This window comes from Durio zibethinus, chromosome 22 (genome assembly GCF_047325235.1).
Source record: "Durio zibethinus cultivar Kanyao isolate XHJ-2024 chromosome 22, ASM4732523v1, whole genome shotgun sequence".
Lineage (NCBI taxonomy): Eukaryota > Viridiplantae > Streptophyta > Magnoliopsida > Malvales > Malvaceae > Durio > Durio zibethinus.
Genome location: NC_143183.1, coordinates 1386221 through 1408984, shown reverse-complemented (window position 1 = coordinate 1408984; position 22764 = coordinate 1386221). Strand labels below are relative to the sequence as shown.

The window sequence follows — 22764 nt, the reverse complement described above, 5'->3', positions numbered from 1 at the left end:
TCTCTGCTTTGTACCATAATTGCCAAAAAGAATTTGAAGCAAAGACGAATCAGTGATCATAGAGAACTAAAAAAGAAGTACGACCAGCAGCCTGACCTATTCTTAATTATTTAATTTGTAAATATTAAAGAGAGTGGATACACTGTTGATAAGTTCAACACTGGATGCCTTTGATAGAGGAAGAAAAGAAAAAAGACAATTCCTCTTGAAACATAATTAAGGGAATTAATCAACAGATACATTAATCAAAATCAGCAGGAGGCTGCCCTGTTTTGTTTGGCCAAATTTTGATTTAATTCATATGATATTATTTGACTTTAAGATTTATTATCCAACAAAAAACTTTTACTTCTTGGCCAAAAACAAAAAGCTACTACTATGTATTATTATTTGACCGTGGTCTTTCTTGTCTTAATGAATAACCCATTCTTTGAGTGTGTCAAAGTGGAACAGCTATATGTGTAATTGTTCTTAAATTGTCTAATATAAATTTAAAATTTAGTTTTTGATTCATGTAATTGGTTTAATTTTAAGAAATGATATTGATGAATTTAATAAATTTAAAATTTAAATCACAACACCTACAATCTTATCTTCTATTCCTAATTAAACTACAATCTCCTTTCTCTAATATACCTTGATAAGAAAAAAAATAAATAAAATTTTCCCCAATAATTTTGTATATTTGACGAACTTGATTATTTTTTATCCTGTATTTTACGAAGAAACTCAAATCTAACCTCAATTCAATGTTTATTATCTTCCTTATAAATTTCATTTTAAGTTCTTTTATTTCTTTGTCTACAATTAAAAAGTAATCCTTTTTCAATGATTTAATAGTAGGATCGGCTCTACGATGAAAAGTCTGATTTAATAGTAGAATAAAAGCCTTGAGAACCAGTCTCGTGATTAGCTAAGAAAATAAAAGCCTTGAGAGCCAGTCTCATGATTGGCTAAGGAAATAAAAGCCTTGAGAACCAGTCTCATGATTGGCCAAGTCCTAATCGAAATTGCTCGCTATAAATACCCAGCAGCACCCCAACCATTCCCAAAACTCACAAACTTGAAAAGAAAGCAAATTAATTCAGAGCAAATTCAACTTTCTAATCAATGGCTTCACCCACCAATTTTCTTCTTCATACCTTTGTCTGGCTAGCACTTGCAACCACAGCTTTTTCCTTATCTCCCAAATTTTATGACCAAGTTTGTCCCCAAGCTTTGCCTGCCATCAAGAAAATAGTCCACGCTGCTGTCCATCGTGAGCGACGCATGGGAGCTTCTCTACTTCGTCTGCACTTCCACGACTGCTTTGTTAATGTACTACATTTACTTCACAACATTTCTTCATTATTATCGGTAATATTTAGCGTTTCTTTTTAAGTTGCAATCTTGAATTGTTTGCCATTGTAATGCAGGGTTGTGATGGTTCCCTTCTGCTGGATTCTACAGCTACCATTGACAGTGAAAAGAATGCACGTGCCAATGTAAATTCTACCAGAGGATTTGAAGTAATCGACCAAATTAAGGCTGAAGTGGACAAAATTTGTGGACGCCCTGTGGTGACATATAAAATAAGGTGAGAAAAATATAAGAGAATAAAAAAAACTTGCTATACATCTTTAATTTTAGTCGTTGGTTTTGTAGTAATTGAGATTATTAGAAATTGAACTTCAATTATGGGGAACTAAAAGTTCGTTTTTCTATTAACATTTCACACGACTATTGGTTTTTAATTTTGCTAAAAGATAAAAAAATCCTTAAATTATAATTGGATAATCATTTAAGTATTTAATATTTTATTGCAATAACTTAAGTTCTTAATCTTTTATTTCAACTCAATTAAATTCATAAATGAACGAAATCTAATTATATGATAAATTTTAATGAATCAATCTTCGAACTATAATTAATTGAATTCTTAAAGAAATTTGAGAGAGAGACAGAGAATGTCGGGAAGAAAAAAAAAATTATATTTTAGATTTTTACATATATTAGTTGAATTACGGGATAAAATTTTATTTATTTTATTGATATTATACAAAATTTTATCTTAATTAGGAAAAAAATTAATAATGTTTAACTTTTTCATCCACATAAAAGTATAATTGGATGCAAATAAATGTTGGATGATTTTTTAATTATAATTTAGGGGTTTTTTAAAACCTTTAAGCTTTTAATTTTAGTGAACATAATTATCATATTTAAATTATTTTGTTAAACCAAATTGCATGGTCATTCATCTCTGCTTTATGCCACAATTGCCAAAAAGAATTTGAAGCAAAGACGAATCAGTGATCATAGAGAACTAAAAAAAAAAGTACGACCAGCAACCTGACCTATTCTTAATTATTTAATTTTTACATATTAAAGAGAGTGGCTAGAATGTTGATAAGTTCAACACTGTATGCCAATGATAGAGGAAGAAAAGAAAAAAGGACATAATTAAGGGAATTAATCAACAAATACATTAACCAACGTAATCAGCAGGAGGCTGGCCTTTTCTGTTTGACCAAATTTTGATTTAATTCATATGATATTATTTGACTTTAAGATTTATTATCCAACAAAAAGCTTTGTATTATTATGGTTGAGCTGGGCTATACAATTAATGCTACTTAATTAATATTTGACTGTGGTTTTTCGTCTGTTAATTAATTTTCCTTTCTTTCAATGTATCAATGGTTAGAAAATTATATAAACTTTTTAAGTTTATATCACGTTAATTGACTTGGTTTTTCATATATATAAATAGAGGAGAGATCAATTTAGATATATAATATTAAAGAAATTATATATATATATATATTTTAATTATTGATTAATATATTAAAGGGATGAAAGTAAATTATTTTTTTATTTAATTTTCTCATCTCTTGAATCTATCAAAATTAATGATTAAAAAATATATAAAACTTTTAAAATTTTACAATGCATAAATTAATCCATTTTCATATATATGTAATTGTTATTAAATCCTCTAATATAAAACTTAAATCTTAATTCTGTTGGTTCATGTAATTACTTATAAAATATGAAATTGACTTATCCAACAAATTTAAAATTTAAATTCCAACACTTATAATTTTTTTTTTAATTAGACTACAACCTCCTTGATCTGAAATACCATGGTAAGGAAAAAATCTATATAATTTTTCCCAATAATTTTGAATATTTAATAAACTTGCTTAGTTTTTTATCTTGTATTTTATGAAGGGAACTCAAATCTAACCTTCAATTCAATCTTTATTATTTTCCTTATCCATTTCATTTTAAGTTCTCCTCTTATTTCTTTCCTTATTTTTATCAGATTTTTTTATGTCTACAATTAAAAAATATCCTTTTTGAACATGACCATGTCAATTTCGAGAATAAAAAATCTATTAGAAACGGGCCTACAGTCAATACAAGATAAAATAAAAGCCTTGAGAACCAGTCTAACGATTGGCTAAGTCATAATCGAAATTGCTCGCTATAAATACCCAGCAGCACTCTAATCATTCCCAAAACTCACAAAAAGAAAGAAAATTAATTCAGAGCAAATTCAACTTTCTAACCAATGGCTTCACCCACCAATTTTCTTCTTCATACCTTTGTCTGGCTAGTTCTTGCAACCACTGCTTTTTCCTTATCCCCCAAATTTTATGACCAAGTTTGTCCCCAAGCTTTGCCTGCCATAAAGAAAATAGTCCATGCTGCTGTCCATCGAGAGCGGCGCATGGGAGCTTCTCTACTTCGGTTGCACTTCCATGACTGCTTCGTTAATGTACTACATTAACTTCACAACATTTCTTCATTATTATCGGTAATATTTAGCCTTTCTTTTTAAGTTGCAAGCTTGAATTGTTTGCCATTGTAATGCAGGGTTGTGATGGTTCCCTTCTGCTGGATTCTACATCTACCATTGATAGTGAAAAGAATGCACGTCCCAATGTCAACTCTACCAGAGGATTTGAAGTAATCGACCAAATTAAGGCTGAAGTAGACAAAGTTTGTGGACGCCCCGTAGTGTCTTGTGCCGATATCTTGGCTGTTGCAGCTCGAGATTCTGTAGTTGCGGTATGGATTTATGTTATCCGATTGAAATTGAAAACTCAATCTATCATTTCCAATGTCAGCAATTTTGTAAACAATCATTTTCTAATGAAAACTGTCATGGTTGCTGCAGCTGGGAGGACCATCATGGAAGGTGAGGCTAGGGAGGAGAGATTCCACCACAGCTAGCAAGAATCTTGCAAACAGTGTCCTTCCATCTCCATTCATGGACCTTCCTGCATTAATCAACAACTTCAAGAACCAAGGTCTGAACCAGAGAGATCTTGTAGCCCTCTCCGGTGGCCATACCATTGGGTTAGCACAATGTTTTACCTTTAGGAACAGAACTTACAATGCAACAAATATCGACCCTGCCTTTGCAAAAGAGCGTAGAGCAACTTGCCCACGTGATGGAGGCAACACTAACCTCGCTCCTCTAGATCCCACACCTGCACGTTTTGACACTTCATACTTTAAAAACTTGGTGAAGAAGAGAGGACTACTCATCTCAGATCAAGCACTTTTCAATGGTGGCTCAACCGATGATCTTGTAAAGACTTACAGCTCCAACCCTGAAGTTTTTTGGAACGATTTTTCTAAGTCAATGATTAAGATGGGAAATATTAAGCCTTTGACTGGCAAACAAGGACAAATTCGTGTCAACTGTAGGAAGGTGAACTGGTGAAGCAAATTGATGCTTTTGGGGAAAGTTTTTTTTCAGATATCTTTTTTTATTATTTCAAGAAATCATTTTCATTAATAGTATTCATTTTTTTTTATGTTAAATAAGGCGTTGAAAGTCTTCCATACGAAAAGCCACACGGAAGATCATCAGATTAACCTTAATTGTTTGATTTCGTTGAACTCAATTAAGAATTGTTTGTTTCAAATGTATAAAACTCTGTTTTCACCAAATAATCTTACATTCTTGATTATTTATTTATTTTTTTGCTATTGGAGGCCATGAATAATTGTGGTAAATCTTCTTAGTATCCTCTTATTCTATCATTACCTTGTTTTTGAATTCTTAAAACTTTCAAAGGAAACTGAAAATAAAGATATGAAGTTGAGAAGAATGAGGGAAAAATGTAAGAGAATAAAGAAAATTTGCTATACATCTTTAACATTAGTTGTTGTTTTTGATTTTGGTAATTGAGATTATTACAAATTGAACTTTTATTAGTGGAACTAAAAGTTTGTTTTTTTATTAACATGTCACGCAACTGTTAGCTTTTAATTTGATTAAGACGTCACAAATAATTTTGAATTATAATTCAATAATTTTTTAAGGGCTTAATATTTTATTACGATCAATCCAACCCTTAATTTTTTGTTTTGATAAATGGATGAAATATAACCACATGACAAAATTTAATCCATCAATACACCAACTATAGTCAACTAAATCTTTAAAGGGATCTTAAAAAAAGATAAGTCATTCACCTCTTGGTCTATTGGCTAAGGAGGTTTTACAAAGACATAGAAGTTTTGATTTCGAGTTAAGATCTCTTCCTTTTTTCACCCTTATAAGGGTTATACCCTCCCCTTAAACAAAAACAAAAAAAGAGATAAAAAAAAAGTTTATTTTATTTAATTTTCACATATATTAATTACGTAATATACTAAATTTTAATTTATTGTATTAGTGTCATATGAAAATTTATTGTAGCAAACAAAAAATTAACGGTGTTAATTTTTTCATCTAAATATGACTTTAACTAGATATAAATAAATATTAGACAGATTAATTTATTGCAATAAAAGAATTTTGAATGATTTTTTAATTATAATTCAAGAGCTTTTTATATCTTTAATCTTTTAATATTAGTATAAATAATTATCATATCTAAATTATTTTGTTAAACCAAATTGCATGGTCATTCATCTCTGCTTTATACCATAATTGCCAAAAAGAATTTGAAGCAAAGACGAATCAGTGATCATAGAGAACTTTAAAAAAAAAGTACGACCAGCAACCTGACCTCTTCTAATTATTTATTTTCTACATATTAAAGAGAGTGACTACACTGTTGATAAGTTCAACACTGGATGCCTATGATAGAGGAAGAAAAGAAAAAAAGAAAATTTCTCTTGAAACATAATTAAGGGAACTAATCAACAAATACATTAATCCATGTAATCAGCAGGAGGCTGGCCTGTTTGGTTTGGCCAAATTTTCATTTAATTCATATGATTCTTTTTTTCTTTTTTTTTGATAGAAGCAGTAGTTTTCAGTCACTCATTACAAAGGCTTATTACACAAAAGTCGAGGAAGAGAGTACATCCATACCTTTGTACCCGTAAAGTAAAGGACACTTTTTCAAGACAATAAGCTAACCTATTAGCAGTTCTATCAATATGGTGAAAAGCACATGTCTGCAAACCAGAAGCTAATACCTTGATACATATCCTGGATTATATTGCTTCTAGTGAAAAACGAATTTCCCACTTCATGTATCTCTTTTATAGCTAAAAGACAGTCACTTTCTACCACAACTTTCTCCACTTATCTGCAAACCCTATTTAATTGCTTGCACTTCTGCCATTAAAGCACTATTTGCCTTTGCTCCCCCATAACAAGCTGAGAAGCGGGTATTTCTATCGCAGTCCCTAAGAACGGCCCCCAACCCTACCTCGTTCTTTTGGGCCGCATAAGATGCATCCACGTTAAGCTTAAAAAGGCCCACAAGAGGCAACCAGTCCACCTGTTGGCTGTGTTGTTTTGAGGATAGGTGCTGTGGTTCCTATGCATGTCTATCACTCAACATGCAGTGGGCCTTTCCATGCAAGGTTTTATGCAGCAAACAAACCCTGTGATGTAGATACTTATTTCTGTTCATTCATAAAAGCCATATACAGTTCATAGCCAAATGTAAGGCCACCTTCTGGTCTGCTAGGTACAGGAAACTATGCCGAACATCTGTAGAAATACGAGAATGAGAATCATAGCCATCGGAGAGATCAATCTCAGCCCAGATATGCATGCTTATGTGGCATTCAAAAAACGAATGTTGCCGTAACTCCCCAGTCCCAAAAACTAGACATTCACTCCCCCACTTGCACTCCCCTCCCAATGAGTTTGTCTTTTGTTGGGAGATATCCTTGAATCAACCTCCAGAAGAAATACTTCTCCTTCGGTGCCACCTTTGCTGTCCAGACAAGCTTCCACGCAAGATGTCTATGTTCTCTGTTTGGACCTTCTCTGTCCAACTCTGAGTTTTTTCTCACACTAAGGTTCTTTCAAATCTTTGTTAGGCCTGAAGCAATAAACACAATAATACAAAAGCAATATATCGTAATAAACCTATAGCAATTGACAACGATCAATAATAAAAAAAAATATAGGAAAAATAAAATACATCAAGATTTACGTGAAAAATCCTTTAGTGTAAAGAGAAAAACCATGGACCACCAGAAAATTCTCCACTAGCTAAAACTAGAGCTACTCAACAACTAGAGAGAGACAATTGAAAAAATCTCATCAAATAAGTGACTCAATAAATACACATTGGATTTGTTCCTAGAGAGCTTCAAACCCGATCTTCACCTTTCAGAATGTAGAACTCTAAATCATAACCGTGCTGACGAAATTTTAGCTCAATCGAACCATGGATCAACTTCCATTCAACCTCAACCAACTGTCCCTTCTCCATTTTCTCTCTAATTTCCTAGCTTTTTTTCTTTCTCTTCTTGGTTTGTGACATCACCTTAAAATAGCCCCATCTTTTTTTATTAAATAGCTAGGACACTATGTAAAAAAAAAGAAAAAAAGACTAAGGCCCATGGCCTTCGATTGGTCTAAAACCAATTACATGGGGTTGGACCTCATTTTTCTAACAATCTCCCCCTTTAGCCCCATTAGAAGGAGATTCATCACCATAGCAATTTCATTTGAAACTTACCTTGGCCAAGGATTTCATTCTGGCCAAGTTACTGCAGAGCTCAAGCTTTTTCTTGAAAAGTATCTTAGTTAACATATCTATTACATTCTTATTAGTATGGATTTTCTTCAACAACATCTGTTGTTCCTCAATCACTGAATATAACCAATTATATCTAACATTAATGTATTTTGTTTTAGCATGGTAAATGGCATTCTGACTCAAATCTAAAGCACTCTAGCTATCACAAAACATCACATACTCTTTTTTATTCAACCCTAATTCAAAAAGAAAATATTTCATCCAAAGCATTTCTTTACCTGCTTCGATTATTGCAATATACTCAGTCTTTGTAGTTGGCAAAGCAATACACTTTTGCAACTTAGATTGCTAAGATACAGTTCCTCCTGCAAAAGTGAACAAATACCCTGAAGTAGATTTTCTATCATCAAGATCACCTACCATGTTAGCATTAGTAAACCCTTCTAAAACTGGTTGTAAAACTTCATAACTTAAACACATTTTTGAGATGCCCTTCAAATATCTGAAAATCCATTTCACTGCTTCCTAGTGAACTTTTCTCGAATTAGAAAGAAATTTGCTCACTACACCAACTGCATGAGAAATGTCATGCCGTGTACAAATCATAAGATACATTAAAGAACCAACTACAAAAGAATAAGGAATACTAGACATAGCTAGTTGTTCTTCCTTAGATACTTAATAAGATTTTTTACTCAAATGAAAATAGTTAGCAAGTGGACTGCTAACTGATTTAGCATGTTACATGTTAAATCTACTAAGTACCCATTTAACATACTTTTCTTGTGACAATCACAACTTTTCAACTCTCCTATCTCAGATAATGTTCATACCAAGAATCTGCTTTGTTGGACTTAAATCTTTAATGTCAAAGGACTTAGACAATTATTCTTTCAACCTGTAAATCATATTAATATCTTATCCCACAATCAATATATCATCAACATATAATAAGAAAATAATGAAGTTATCATCAGAAAATTTTTTGACATACACACAAGGATCTGCTGCCGTTCTTTTAAAGCTATGACTCACCATTAAAGAATCAAACTTCTTGTACCATTGTTACGGAGCTTATTGCAAATCATACAAGTTTTTCTTTAATTCGCAAACTAAGTGCTATTTTTCTTTCACTTTAAAACCTTCAGGCCGATTCATATAAATGTTCTTCTGTAAGTCACTATGCAAGAATGCAGTTTTAATATCAAGTTACGCAAGCTCAAGATTCAAACTAGCTGCTAATCTCAATACCACTCAAATGGAACTTATCTTCACAAATGGAGCAAAAATCTCTTCAAAATCGATACCTAATTTCTGATAAAAACCTTTCACCATCAATCGAGCTTTATACCTCACTAGCTTGTCACCATTTTTTTTTAACCTGAACACCCATTTATTTTTCAATGGCCACTTCATTTTCAAAAGTTTAACAAGATCATAAGTATCATTTTTTTGCAATGACTTCATCTCTTCTTTCATTGCTTTTAACTAATGTTCTCTATTCAAAATAGCTTACACATCTTGAAAGTTCTCTAGCTCTCTCTCACTGGTAACTAAAATAAAATATGAACTTGGATACCTGATAGATGGCCTGCACTCTCTAGTAGATCTCCTAGGTTGAAACTTTACCTCACCTGATGTTGAAGGTAGCTCTCTCTACTTAACATTCTCGGTAGAGATGATTGTTCCTACTACTCAAAATTGATTGCATCTGGCTCATTACTAACTATAGCTGGCTCATTCATATCCTCAAGTTTTATTTCTTGCTATTTTCACCATCTATGGCTCTTTCTTGTGGAACCCCTATCGGTGTTGAAATATCATACTCAGTAGTACCTTGTGTAGTCTTCTCATTTTTTTCAAGGTCTAATATGATTTTTTTTCATGGAAAACCATATTTATGCTTCTAACTGTCTTTCTCTTCACTGGATCCCATAACCTGTAGTCAAATTCTTCATCACCATATCCTATAAACACACTGTGTAACTTTACTATCAAGTTTTGACCTCTATTTTTAAGCACATGCATGAATGCTTTATATCTGAAAACTCTCAAGTGAAAGTATGAAGCATTTTTTCTTGCCCACACTCTTTCTGAAATGTCAAAGTTTAAAAGAACTGATGGTGATCTGTTAAGCAAATAACAAACTGTGTTAACTACTTGACCCCATAATGGCTTTGATAATTTTACCATCCTCAATATACATTTGACTTTTTTCATAATGGTGCGTTTCATTCTTTCAGCTACACCATTATGCTACGGTGTTCCAAGTTCTGTCATCTCATGCATGATCTCATGCTTTGAACAGTACTTTTCAAAGTCTTTTGATGTGTATTCCCTACCATTATTAGTTCGAATACATTTCAAAGACAACCTTATCATCCTTTCCACCATGGCATGAAATTTTTAAAAATACTGCAATACTTGACTTTTGTTTTTCAACATATACACTCAAATCTTACATGAAGCATCATCAATAAAAGTAACAAAATACCTGCTACCACCTGATGACTCAACCTCAATGAGATCACTTATGTTAAAATAAATCAATTTCAATCTATTTTTTCTCTAAGAACTCTTACAAAAAAAAACTTACGATGCTTACCAAACAAACAATAATCACATGAATTGAGAGACATACCTTTGGTCAAGGGAATGAGAAACTGTCTTGCCAAAATCTGTAATCCCTTCTCACTCATATGTGCTAGCTTCTTGTGCCACAAGTTTGCTGAAACATTATCCTCAACAGTATTTACCTGGTTGTCATTCAATTGCATCCATGTCTTATACATTATGCAGCATAGTTTTTCACTTGTAACTACCATATATCCTTTGAGAACTTCACTGCCCATTCTTTTGTCGACTATCATATCCTTCCTTATCAAGGGCATTAATAGCAAGCAAGTTCATTCTCATATCCGAAATGTGTCTAATATCCCTCAAAGTCAACATGTAGCTTGTACTAGTTTATACAACAATATCACCAATCCCAATAATCTGTGACACACTTTTACTTCTCATCTTGGTGTAACCAAAGTCTCATATTTTGTAAGTTATAAACAACTCTCTCTTAAGAACACAATGATATGTCGCTCATGTGTCAACTATCCATTCAATGCCGGGATCACCAACGTGATTACAATCACCATGTGTATAAATCAAAATCACTATCTAAATTCACTACTGTAAATTTGTCATTAGCTAAACTCTTGCCTTTCTCATCTTTTCTCTATTACTTCAAGATTTTATAGTGTCATTTTATATGACCTGCTTTACCATAATGGAAACACTTTACTTTATCTCTGGACTTGGATCTATATTTAGACTTACTATAGCCTTTTGAGTTTTGACCTCTGTCGATGTTTCTACCCTTATTCTTTGTGATCAGAGCTTGATTCCCAGGGTCTACATCTTTTTACCTTATTTCTTCATTAAGCATACTAGCTTTTACCATCTCCAATGTTATCTTATAATCAGGAGCTAAATTAAGAACAATCACAACTAGAGTATTTCAACTGTTTGACAATAAACCTAAAAGAAATAATGCATTCATTTCATCATCTATCTTAAGCTCCATAGTAGTCATCCGATTAAATATATCTTGAAAATCACTCAAGTGCTTTGTAATAGATTGTTTATCCCTATACTATAAAGTTACAAGCTTTTTAACAAGCATAACTTTATTCATACCTGTTTTTTTTTTCATACAATGTTGTTAATTTTTCTCAAACAATGTAGGCATCTGCCTCTTGCACTATATGATGGAATACGCTGATATCAACTCATTTTTTTATTGTAGCCAGCGTCTTTCTGCCTAATTTCTTCTAGCTTTCATCTTTTATATTGTTAGCTTAGCCAAATCACTCAATATCGGCTCATACAAATCTTTACAATATAAATGATATTTCATTACAGGCTTCCAAATTGAATAATTTGATGCTGTTAATTTTATCATAGAACCTGTATCACCCTGCATGATTTTAAATAGAATTTACTTTTATCTTGAGCTGCTTTTGTATCGTTGTCTCAAAATAACCCTTATTCTGATACCACTTGTTGGGCTTGAAGCAATAAACATAATAATGCATAAGCAATATATCGTAATAAACCCATAGCAATTGATAACAATCAATAACAAAAAATAAAATAAAATAAAGTACACCAAGATTTACATAAAAAACCCTCTAGTGTAGAGGAAAAAACTACAAACCACCAGAAAAATCTTCACTATCAAATAATGGATATACAAAGTTTTTTTCTAGCTAAAATTAAAGCTAATCAACAACTAGATGAGACAATTAGAGAAATCTCACCAAATACATCTTGGATTTGTTCCTAGAAAGCTTCAAACCTAATCTTCACCGTTCAAAATGTAGAACTCTGAATTATAACACTGTTGATGAAATTTTAGCTCAACCGGATCACGAATTAACTTTCCTTAAACTAACTCTCCCTTTTCCCTTTTCACTCTATTTTCCTGGCTTTTCTTCTTTCTCTTCTTGGTTTGTAACATCACTTTAAAACAACTCCATCTCTTTTTATTAAATAGCTAGGACACTGTAAAAAAAAAAAAAAAAAAAAAAACCAAGGCTCATGCCCTTTGATTGATCCAAAACCAATTATATGAAATTGAAGGACTCCATTTTTCTAATAATCTTAATTCCCTAATTAGAATAGTGTTAAACTTTATTCTAAAATAGATATACTTTGACTCAGTGGACTTCCGTATCAGATTTTATTTTCACGTCAGCGCCTCTTTTCTTCTATCCTCTGCATTCTCTTTCTCCTGTGCAACCCATCAGCCATCTTTCTTTCTTTCTTTTTTTGTTGTTTTGGACAGCAAATACTTGAAACATCAGACTTTTCCATCTTCACTACATGATTTGCTTCGTTATATTCCATGGGAACAATTTTGTCCTCAATGCTCTGGTGGCATTACAATCATCTCGTGATTTGGGATTGTTACTGCAAACAGATTTATCACAAATTAAAGTTGAAGGTTGATCGGGCAACCAAACAAGTTCTATGGAAATGGCAAAATTTAGTATGTCTCGAGGGGATCGAACTGGTTCCATAATGACAGAGTGTTGAGTTGATTATCTGTACGACTGTACCATAAGTTGGATTCTGAACGTTTCTCCATAAAGATTGCACATATACATGTCCATGTGACACTTGGTAAACATTATCTCCTCCATAAGTGTAAGAATAATTCCCATAACGGACTTCATGTTCTTTATGAGGAATGTGGATGTGGTGTGAAGCAACCACAATTTGATAATGAAACACTTCATTCCCCAATTCATATCCAGTTCGGTGATAAGCATAATTTGAGGAAGATGATGGCCATCAGCTAAACTAGCATGCCCACGAGGAAAATTCATGCCAGCGTCATCTAGAACATACCGGCCATTCAATCTTCCAGCTCATGTATGATTTCTCGCCTCCTCAACACGACGGTTCAATTGGTGCGGTAAAATCCATCCTCTTCCATGACCGTGTGTTTCACCGTAAGTAGAAGAGGGATCAGTTTGATCTTTGGAATAAAACCCAAAATACAATTTTCCATCCGCATTCAGTATGAAAGCTTCCTGGTTTTGGGGGCATTTAGCACATGGATTATTAACCTAAGGAACACCAACCTTATCACCAGAAATAGCTCCAATTGGCATCCATACTACATTATCTCAAAACCGTGGCTGGTGTTCATATTGGGGATGATGATTTAATTACTGCAACAAATATTCTTCATGCATTTTATCCAAGCATTTGTTTGGTAATTCTAGAAACAGTATTCGGTGACGAGCAGAAGACGGTGAAAGGTGGAAACTCTGGTAGTGATATTATTTTGGGATCATGATGTCCATGGTGCCTAAGAAAATAGTAAGCAGGACTCCATGGACCTTCCATTTCATTTTATCTCTAAGGGAACTGGTTGCTGGAGTTGCCCTGACCCATACGAGGAATAGTAAGATGACGCAAGCTATATTCCGGCATCGACATCTAACCATTCCTCTGGTTATGAAGGAGGAATATCGAAGGAAGAAAATAATGACGTGGAATAAAAAGCTGATGTAGAATTTTATTAGAGTGAAAATATCTTTATTTTGTAATAAAATTTAAAACTACTCTTGTTAAGGAATTAAGATTTAGAAATATACTAGTTTAAGAAAAAACTCGTCTAACTCTTCCCTTGCTTTGTAATAAGCTGACTTCACAGTTAACTTTTACTTCTTGGCTGAAACCAAAAAACCAAAGGTTTACTTTTGTATTATTATTTAGCTGGGCAGCACAATTAAGTTAATTTTTGACGGTGGTTTTTCTTTTCTTAATTAATAACCCATTCTTTGAGTGTGTCAAAGTGGAACAGGTATATATATATATATAATTTCTCTTAAATTCTTTAATATAAAACCTAAATTTTAGTTCTGCTAATTGATATAATTGATTATAAAAAATGATATTAATCGATTCAGTAACTTTAAATTTTAAATTCCATTACTTAAAAAAGTTTTTATTCTTATTAAACGACGACATCCTTTCTTTAATATATCTTGATCAATATAATTTTCCCCAATAGTTTTGAATATTTGATAAACTTGGTTAGTCTTTTATCTTGTATTTTATGAAGAGAACTCAAATCTAACCTTCAATTCAATCTATATTATTTTCCTTATCCATTTCATTTTAAGTTCTTTTATTTCTTTCCTTATTTTGATCAGATTTTTTATTTCTACAATTTAAAAATAATCCTTTTTGAACTTGACCATTTCAATTTCGAGGCTAAAAAATCTATTAGGAACGGACCTACGGTGATAGGTCTGAATTAAAAGTAACATAAAAGCCTTAAGAACCAGTCCAATGATTGGCCATCAAAATAAAAGCATCGACAACCAGTCTTACGATTGGCTAAGTCCTAATACAAATTGCTCGCTATAAATACCCATCTGCACCCCAACCATTCCGAAAACTAGCAAACTTGAAAAGCAAGAAATTAATTCAGAGCAAATTCAACTTTCTAATCGACGGCTTCACCCACCAATTTTCTTCTTCATACCTTTGTCTGGCTAGCTCTTGCAGCCACAGCATTTTCCTTATCTCCCAAATTTTATGACCAAGTTTGTCCCCAAGCTTTGCCTGCCATCAAGAAAATAGTCCAGGCTGCTGTCCTCCAAGAGCGGCTCATGGGAGCTTCTCTACTTCGACTGCACTTCCATGACTGCTTCGTTAATGTACTACATTTACTTCACAACATTTCTTCATTATTATCATTGATATTTAGCCTTTTTTTAAGTTGCAAGCTTGAATTGTTTGCCATTGCAATGCAGGGTTGTGATGGTTCACTTCTGCTGGATTCCACAGCTACCATTGATTGTGAAAAGAATGCATGTGCCAATGTAAATTCTACCAAAGGATTTGACGTGATCGACCAAATTAAGGCTGAAGTGGACAAAGTTTGTGGACGCCCCGTAGTGTCTTGTGCCGATATCTTGGCTGTAGCTGCTCGAGACTCCGTAGTGGCGGTATTGACATAAGTTATCCGATTGAATTGAAAACTCAATCTGTCATTTCCATTGTCAGAAATTTTGTGAACAATCATTTTCTAATGATAACTGTCATTGTTGCTGCAGCAAGGAGGACCATCGTGGAAGGTGAGGCTAGGGAGGAGAGATTCAACCACAGCTAGCAAGACTCTTGCAAACAGTATCCTTCCATCTCCATTCATGGACCTTCCTGCATTAATCAACAACTTCAAGAACCAAGGTCTCAACCAGAGAGATCTTGTAGCTCTCTCCGGTAGCCACACCATTGGGTTAGCACAATGTTTTAGCTTTAGGAACAGAACTTATAATGCAACAAATATCGAACCTGCCTTTGCAAAAGAGCGTAGCGCAACTTGCCCACGTGATGGGGGCAACACTAACTTCGCTCCTCTAGATCCCACGGCTGCACGTTTTGACACTTCATACTTCAAAAACTTGGTGAAGAAGAGAGGACTGCTCATCTCAGATCAAGCACTTTTCAATGGTGGCTCAACTGATGATCTTGTAATGACTTACAGCTCCAACCCTGAAGTTTTCTGGAATGATTTTTCTAAGTCAATGATTAAGATGGGAAATATTAAGCCTTTGACTGGCAAACAAGGACAAATTCGTGTCAACTGTAGGAAGGTGAACTGGTAAAACAAATTGAACCTTTTAGGGACAATTTCTTTTTTCAGAAATATTTTTTATTACTTCAAGAAATCATTTTCATAATTAAGTTTTCCATAAGAAAAGCCACATGGAAGATCATCATATTAATATTGTTTGATTCGTTGTAGTCAATTAAGATTTGTTTGTTTCAAGTGTATAGAAACTTTGTTTTCACCAAATAATCTCACATTCTTGATTATTTATTTATATATTTACCTTTTGCAATTAGAGGCCTTGAATAAATGTGGTAAATCTTCCAAGGCATCAACAAGAGTGCCGCATGACATATGTCTATATATGGTTATAAACTGTTAGAAAACTTTAAAATGTCAGCTCTTAAAAAAATTAATTTTAAATATATTTTTAAAATTAAGTGCATTTGTTTTTAGTATTTTTAAATTTTTAAATTATTTTTTTTATAAAATATAATTATGTGATTCATTACTTGTATATACATAGCATATATATATATATATATATATTTATATATACTGATAATATTTTAATATAAACTCCTAATTAATCTAGTTGTCTAAATGGATTTCTTGTACACTTCTCAATTATATGACCTTGAAAATAAACAAACTATTTATTCAAAAACCCACTAAATAGACATGAAAATTGTCAAACACATCCAAAATATTGTTTGGGAATGAGATTGACAACAGAAAAAGCCAAAGCATCTCAATATCCTCGAATTCCATTTAACATGAGTACTGCTGCTCTCTCCAACTCCTTTACTCCTAATATATATGGATCCATTTATACAATATAGAATTAAAAAAGTTTTATACTTTTTTTTGCTTTTGATTTGAATAAATCTAAAACATGAAAAAGACGATTAAAAATAAAAAAACATGGTTTAATCTCATTTTATGTATATATTGAAATGAATGAATAAAAAACGTGTAAAATTAAAAAAATTTTACATTATCTATTGGAGACATTTGATAGTCAAAATGATATAGTAGTTTTTTTCCTCACTAGAAGCTTTCAATAAATAATCAGGGATAATTTTGATATTTGTGTTGACCTGATGTATTAAGTCGACCTAACATATTCAATGTCACATCAACTCGGTCATGTTCTTATTGTCCCCCCGATGATCCTCTATCTCTTACCTATAAATACGAATGTCCAGGCATTATTAAAGTAAGTCCAATCTACTATTAATTCTTTTTGTTATTCTACTACTAACCTCACTCATTCTAATTTAAGCATTGGAGTGCAAACCCAGGAAACATTCCTTGTATTTGCCTCTAACTATCCTTTTTTTTTTTATCTTTTTTGGAATATCTTCATATCGTAGCTCGGCACAAACACTATATAAGTTGATCCCTCATATATATATATAGTATATAACTATCACGAAAACTTTTTGTATCAGGGATATCTATGAACGAAGGCTGTGTGCCTTGTAAACGGAAAAGGGAGAGTATGAATCATATTTTCTTTAGTCGCACATATTCAAAGGAAATTCGGAAACAAATTCTGCAGCTTTGTAAGTTGCAAAGGGAGGTGACAGGTTGGGACGAGTTTCAGCGAGCAATTCGACAGCTGAAAGGAAAGACCATTGATTTAGTACTATTGAGGCTGGCTTGGGGAGCTTTACATACATATGATCTGGATGGAAAGGAGTAGGAGGCTCAACAATTTCAAGGAAATGGTAAGAGAGCAAATAGTGAAACAGATAAGAGATGTAGTAGAGCTAAGATTAGTAGGAATAATCAATATTGCTAATAATTGAATAAACCAAAGTATGAGAAAGAGATGGGAATTAAGTTGAGATATGGTTGTACAGTAAAGAAATAATAAGAAATTAAGTAGAGATATAGTTTTACAGAAAGTAAGACATTGTTGTACTTGGTACTTGTAGCAGTGATTATTACTTCTTAGATAATAAATAAATACTTATTCAAAAAAAAATTTTTGTATCCCCTTATTCCACCGTTACTTTGTTTTTGAACTCTCAAAATTTCAAGGCAGTTGAAACTGAAGATATTAAGTTGAAACGAAGGTGGGAAAAATGTAAGAGAATAAAAAAAACCTTTGCTATACATCTTTAATTTTAGTTGTTTTTTAAGTTATTGAGATTATTAGAAATTGAACTTTAATTATTGGGAACTAAAAGTTCGATTTTCTATTAACATATCATATGACTGTTAATTTTTAATTAACTAAAATATCAAGAATATTTTTGAATTATAATTTAATAATCATTTAAATTTTTAATATTTTATTACAATCAATTAAGCTTTTAATCTTCTATTTCAACTCAATTAAATGGACAAAATCTAGTCACATAACACAATTTAATAAATCAATCTTGGATTACAGTTAATTGAATTTTAAAGGAATTTTAGAGAGAGAACAAAAAAAATAGAGAAGATAAAAGAAAATTAAAAAATTATTTTATTTAACTTTTACATATATTAATTGTGTAACGTGGTAAACTTTTATTTATTTTATTAATGTCACATTAAATTTTATCTTGTTGGAAAAAAATTAATAGTATTAATTTTTTTATTTAAATAAAGGTTTAATTGAATATAAGTAAATATTGAAAGGATTAATTGATTGAAATAAATAAAAAAAAAAAACTTAGATGACTTTTAATTATAATTTAAGAGTTTTTTATACCTTTAGTCTTTTAATTTTAGTGATGATAATTATCATAGATCTAAATTATTTTGTTAAACTAAGTTGCATGGTCTTTCATCTGCTTTATACCATAATTGCTAAAAAGAATTTGAAGCAAAGACAAATCAATGATTGTCATAACTCTAGATCCGGGGATCCATCGCTAGATATTGACTTAAAGGAGTCACCACCAATCTTTTTTATCTAGGTGCAATTGGCCACCTAAGGAATCTATCCTTTCAAGGAACACCTAAATTTAAGGGTTCCTAAAAAAATAGGTTCGGGTCTACTAACCAAAACAAGGTTCGGGAGTTCGATTACGTGTGAGGAAGGTTATAGCACCCTCACAACACCCATCAAAAGATGGTACCAGCTTAAATTTGTATTATCTAATGAGCCTTAAAATTTTATCAAGTAATTAATTATTGGAAATTATTCTCAATTGACTCTAATACTTTTAGCAAAAAATTGAGAAAATTCTCTCACCTCAAGAGTATGCAAGAAAACTATTGTTTCACTTACAGAGGCTCCATCATCGGATTATTTAACATTAAAAAATAAAAAAAAGAAAAGAATGATTTTTTTTGTGCAGAAAAAATCGATACTTTCAACTTTTCTCCAAAAATATTTTTTGAAAACCTTAATTTCGAGGAAAATTTATACTTTCAACTTTTCCTCAAAAACCGTTTTAAAAATTTATTTTTAAGGAAAATTGATACTTTCAATTTTTTCCCAAAAACTTTTTTTGAAAATTTATTTTTAAGAAAAATTAATACTTTAAATTTTTCTTCAAAAACTTTTTTTTTGAAAATTTATTTTTAAGGAAAATTGATACTTTCAATTTTTTCTCAAAATTTTTTTTTTGAAAATTTATTTTTAAGAAAAATCGATACTTTCAACTTTTCCTCAAAAATATTTTTTTTGGATTTTATTTAAAGAAAATAAAATAATAAAACAAAATAAAAGTGAAAATAAAAAATAAAAAAATAAAGAAAAGTAAAAATAAAAAAAATAAAAATAAAAATAAAGATAAAAATAAAAGAATATTAAATAAACATAATCTAATAATAAAAAAAATATATAAAATATATAAAATATATAAAAGAAACTGGAACGGCTCGACTTAAGGAAGAAAAATAGCTCGGAGAAGCGGTCAGGGGTGTCGGCTCCGCTCGGCTAACGACTCGGAGAAGCAAGACATGCGCGGGTCGAAAACAGGTCGACGCTCGGGTCGGATCGAATCTCGGCAAAACGCGCAGATCCTCTAGGTTACTTAACGTAAAAACAGCGTCGTTTTGGGAGGGTATATAAGGCTGATTTCTTCGTTTTTTCAGCAGACTAAGCCTCCTCCCTCTCCCTCTTCCTTTCTCTTCTCTTCTTTCTCTCTAAAATTTTTGAAAAAATCTGGTTGAATATTCACCGAAATCTGAGTTTTTCACCGAAAGTTCACCGAAAAGTTAGTTGGTTTCTGGGAATCTTCATCGAAAACTGTGCAGCTGGCCGAAAACTTTAATCTTGACCGGAATTGTCGTCGAAAAATTTAACTTTTACGAAAAAATTCAACCGAAATCTGGAAATTTTCCAAAAATTTTCAGAAAAAATTCACAAAAAAATCTTCAAAATTTTCCCAATGATTCCTAAAGTTATTCTAACGCCTCTAAACCCTTTTTCAGCTTTCAAATCTCTTCTGTCTGTCTTTTTCTTTCAACCAGTAGCTTTTTCCTTCTGTTTTTCTGTCTATTTTTTCTTTGATCCTAAGGGTCCTTTTATAGAGGTTAATCAGAAGAGTTTTTTTATCAATCTTAACTCTTCTTTGGATCGGAGAAGCGGCTCAGGGGTGTCGGCTCAGCTCGGCTAACGGCTCGAAGAAGCGAGACACGCGTGGGTCGAAAGCAGGTCGACATTCGAATCGGTTCGAATTTTGACAAAACACGCGGATCCTCTTAGTTACTTAACGCAAAAACGATATCGTTTTGGGAGGGTATATAAGGCTAATTCTTTCATTTTTTTTAGCAGACCAAGCCTCCTCCCTCTCTCTCTTCCTTTCTCTTCTCCTCTTTCTCTCTAAAATTTTTGAAGAACTCCGGTTGAATATTCACCAGATTCTGAAAAATTCATCGGAATCTAGGTTTTTCACTGGAAGTTCATCGAAAAATTAGTCGATTTCTAGGAATCTTCATCGAAAATTGGGCAGTTGGCCGAAAACTTCAATCTTGACCGAAAATTATTGCTGAAAAATTCAACTTTCACCAAAAAATTCAATCGAAATCTGAAAATTTTTCAGAAATTTTCAGAAAAAATTCGCAGAAAAATCTTCAAAAATTTTCCAACGATTCTTAAAGCTATTCTAACGCCTCTAAACCCTTTTCTAGCTTTCAAATCTCTTCTGTCTGTCTTTTTCTTTTAGCCAGTAGCTTGTTCCTTCTATTTTTCTATCTATTTTTCCTTTGATCCTGATGGTCCTTTTATAGAGATTAATCAGAAGAGTTTATGATCAATCCTAACTCCTCTTTGGATCGGGATTCAATCATTGAATCCAACATGGACTCTTCTGATTGAATCCCAATCCAATCTTCAGCTGAATAAATCAAAAAATAAAATAAATAAAATAAAAATATTAATAAAAATAAATCAGATAAATCAAAAAATTAACAGATAAATTAAAATTAAATAACAGATAAATTATAACATATAATCTAATAAATATACATATAAATATTAACAGAAAAAAATAATAATAAGGATATATATATATATTAATAAATACATAAGATAAAAATAAAAGAAGAATATATATAAAAACAATAATAAAAATAAAAATAAAATAAAAATGTAAAATAAAAAAATAAAGAAAATAGACTTACCTATTTGGACTAGGCCCAATTGATCCGGGCCTGGACCAAATTGGGTGTTTACAACTGTCCCTCTTTGCACATTTTCTGTGAAACAAAAATTGCGCAAAGACGTAGACACTCAATCAAGACTCAACTCAACATTTTTTTTTTAAGATTTGATCAAAATTCCTCTAAGCAGAGGCTCAACGACTTTGAAAAAATAAATGGCTCCTCTAATCAGAGGCACCTCAACTTTTGAAAAGTAAATTACTCCTCTAAACAGAGGCACCACGACTTTGAAAAGTAAATTGCTCGTCTAAACAGAGGCACCACGACTTTTGAAAAGTAAATTGCTCCTCTAAACAGAGGCACCATGACTTTGGAAAGTAAATTGCTCCTCTAAACAGAGGCACCACGACTTTGAAAAGTAAATTGCTCCTCTAAACAGAGGCAACGAAACTTTGTAAAGTAAATATCTCCTCTAAACAGAGGCACCACAACTTTGGAAAGTAAATTGCTCCTCTAAACAGAGGTACCACGACTTTGAAAAGTAAATTGCTCCTCTAAACAGAGGCAACGAAACTTTGTAAAGTAAATTGCTCCTCTAAACAGAGGCACCTCAACTTTTGGAAAGTAAATTGCTCCTATAAATAGAGGCACCACAACTTTAAAAAATAAATTGCTCTTTGGCAATCATGTCCAAATGAGTTATAGATCGTGATTGAAGAAATTTTGTAATGGAAACTCAAAGATTCACAATTTGAGTTCAACATTCATAGGTTCAGATTCGCAAGAACCTTTCAACTTCGTAAGAATTTATTGAAATTTGATTCTTAAAATTTCAATTTTGTTCAAATTTACAAGATCTCAAGATTTTCATTTGCAACTTGCAAGATTGGTATCAAAGATCCTTATTGGAATTTTAGAGGCTCACATCCAAAAGTTCAAGGCTTTTCAAAGGTTCTTATTTGGCAAACTTGGAATTCATATCCAAAAATCTAAAGCTTTTCATTTGAATTTTGGAAATTCACATCCAAAAATTCAAAGCTTTTCATTTGAGTTCAAAGGCTCACATGCAATAAAACTTAGAGTTTCATGTCTAAGTTCAAAGGTTCTCATTTAAAACATTAGAAATTCATA

At 32.0% G+C, this 22764-nt stretch overlaps 2 protein-coding genes across 3 annotated transcripts; both read left to right on the top strand.

Moving 5' to 3' along the window:
* The first annotated feature begins 1045 nt into the window (after positions 1 to 1045).
* Positions 1046 to 4975, top strand: LOC111291551 (peroxidase RIP1-like). 2 transcript variants are annotated; one of them, XM_089751695.1, is made up of 3 exons: positions 1046 to 1317; positions 3862 to 4056; positions 4166 to 4975. In XM_089751695.1, the coding sequence occupies exons 1-3, from the start codon at positions 1111 to 1113 to the stop codon at positions 4715 to 4717; spliced, it is 954 nt and encodes a 317-aa protein (XP_089607821.1). In that variant the 5' UTR covers positions 1046 to 1110; the 3' UTR covers positions 4718 to 4975. The 2 variants fall into 2 exon arrangements, with proteins under 2 accessions (XP_089607821.1, XP_022760959.1); XM_022905224.2 differs by lacking the exon at positions 1046 to 1317 and adding an exon at positions 3447 to 3763.
* A 10012-nt stretch (positions 4976 to 14987) lies between these two features.
* Positions 14988 to 16138, top strand: LOC111307209 (peroxidase RIP1-like). The gene is made up of 3 exons (XM_022905223.1): positions 14988 to 15187; positions 15284 to 15478; positions 15587 to 16138. Exons 1-3 carry the CDS (start codon positions 15140 to 15142, stop codon positions 16136 to 16138), a joined length of 795 nt encoding a protein of 264 aa, XP_022760958.1. The 5' UTR covers positions 14988 to 15139.
* Positions 16139 to 22764: the final 6626 nt, after the last annotated feature.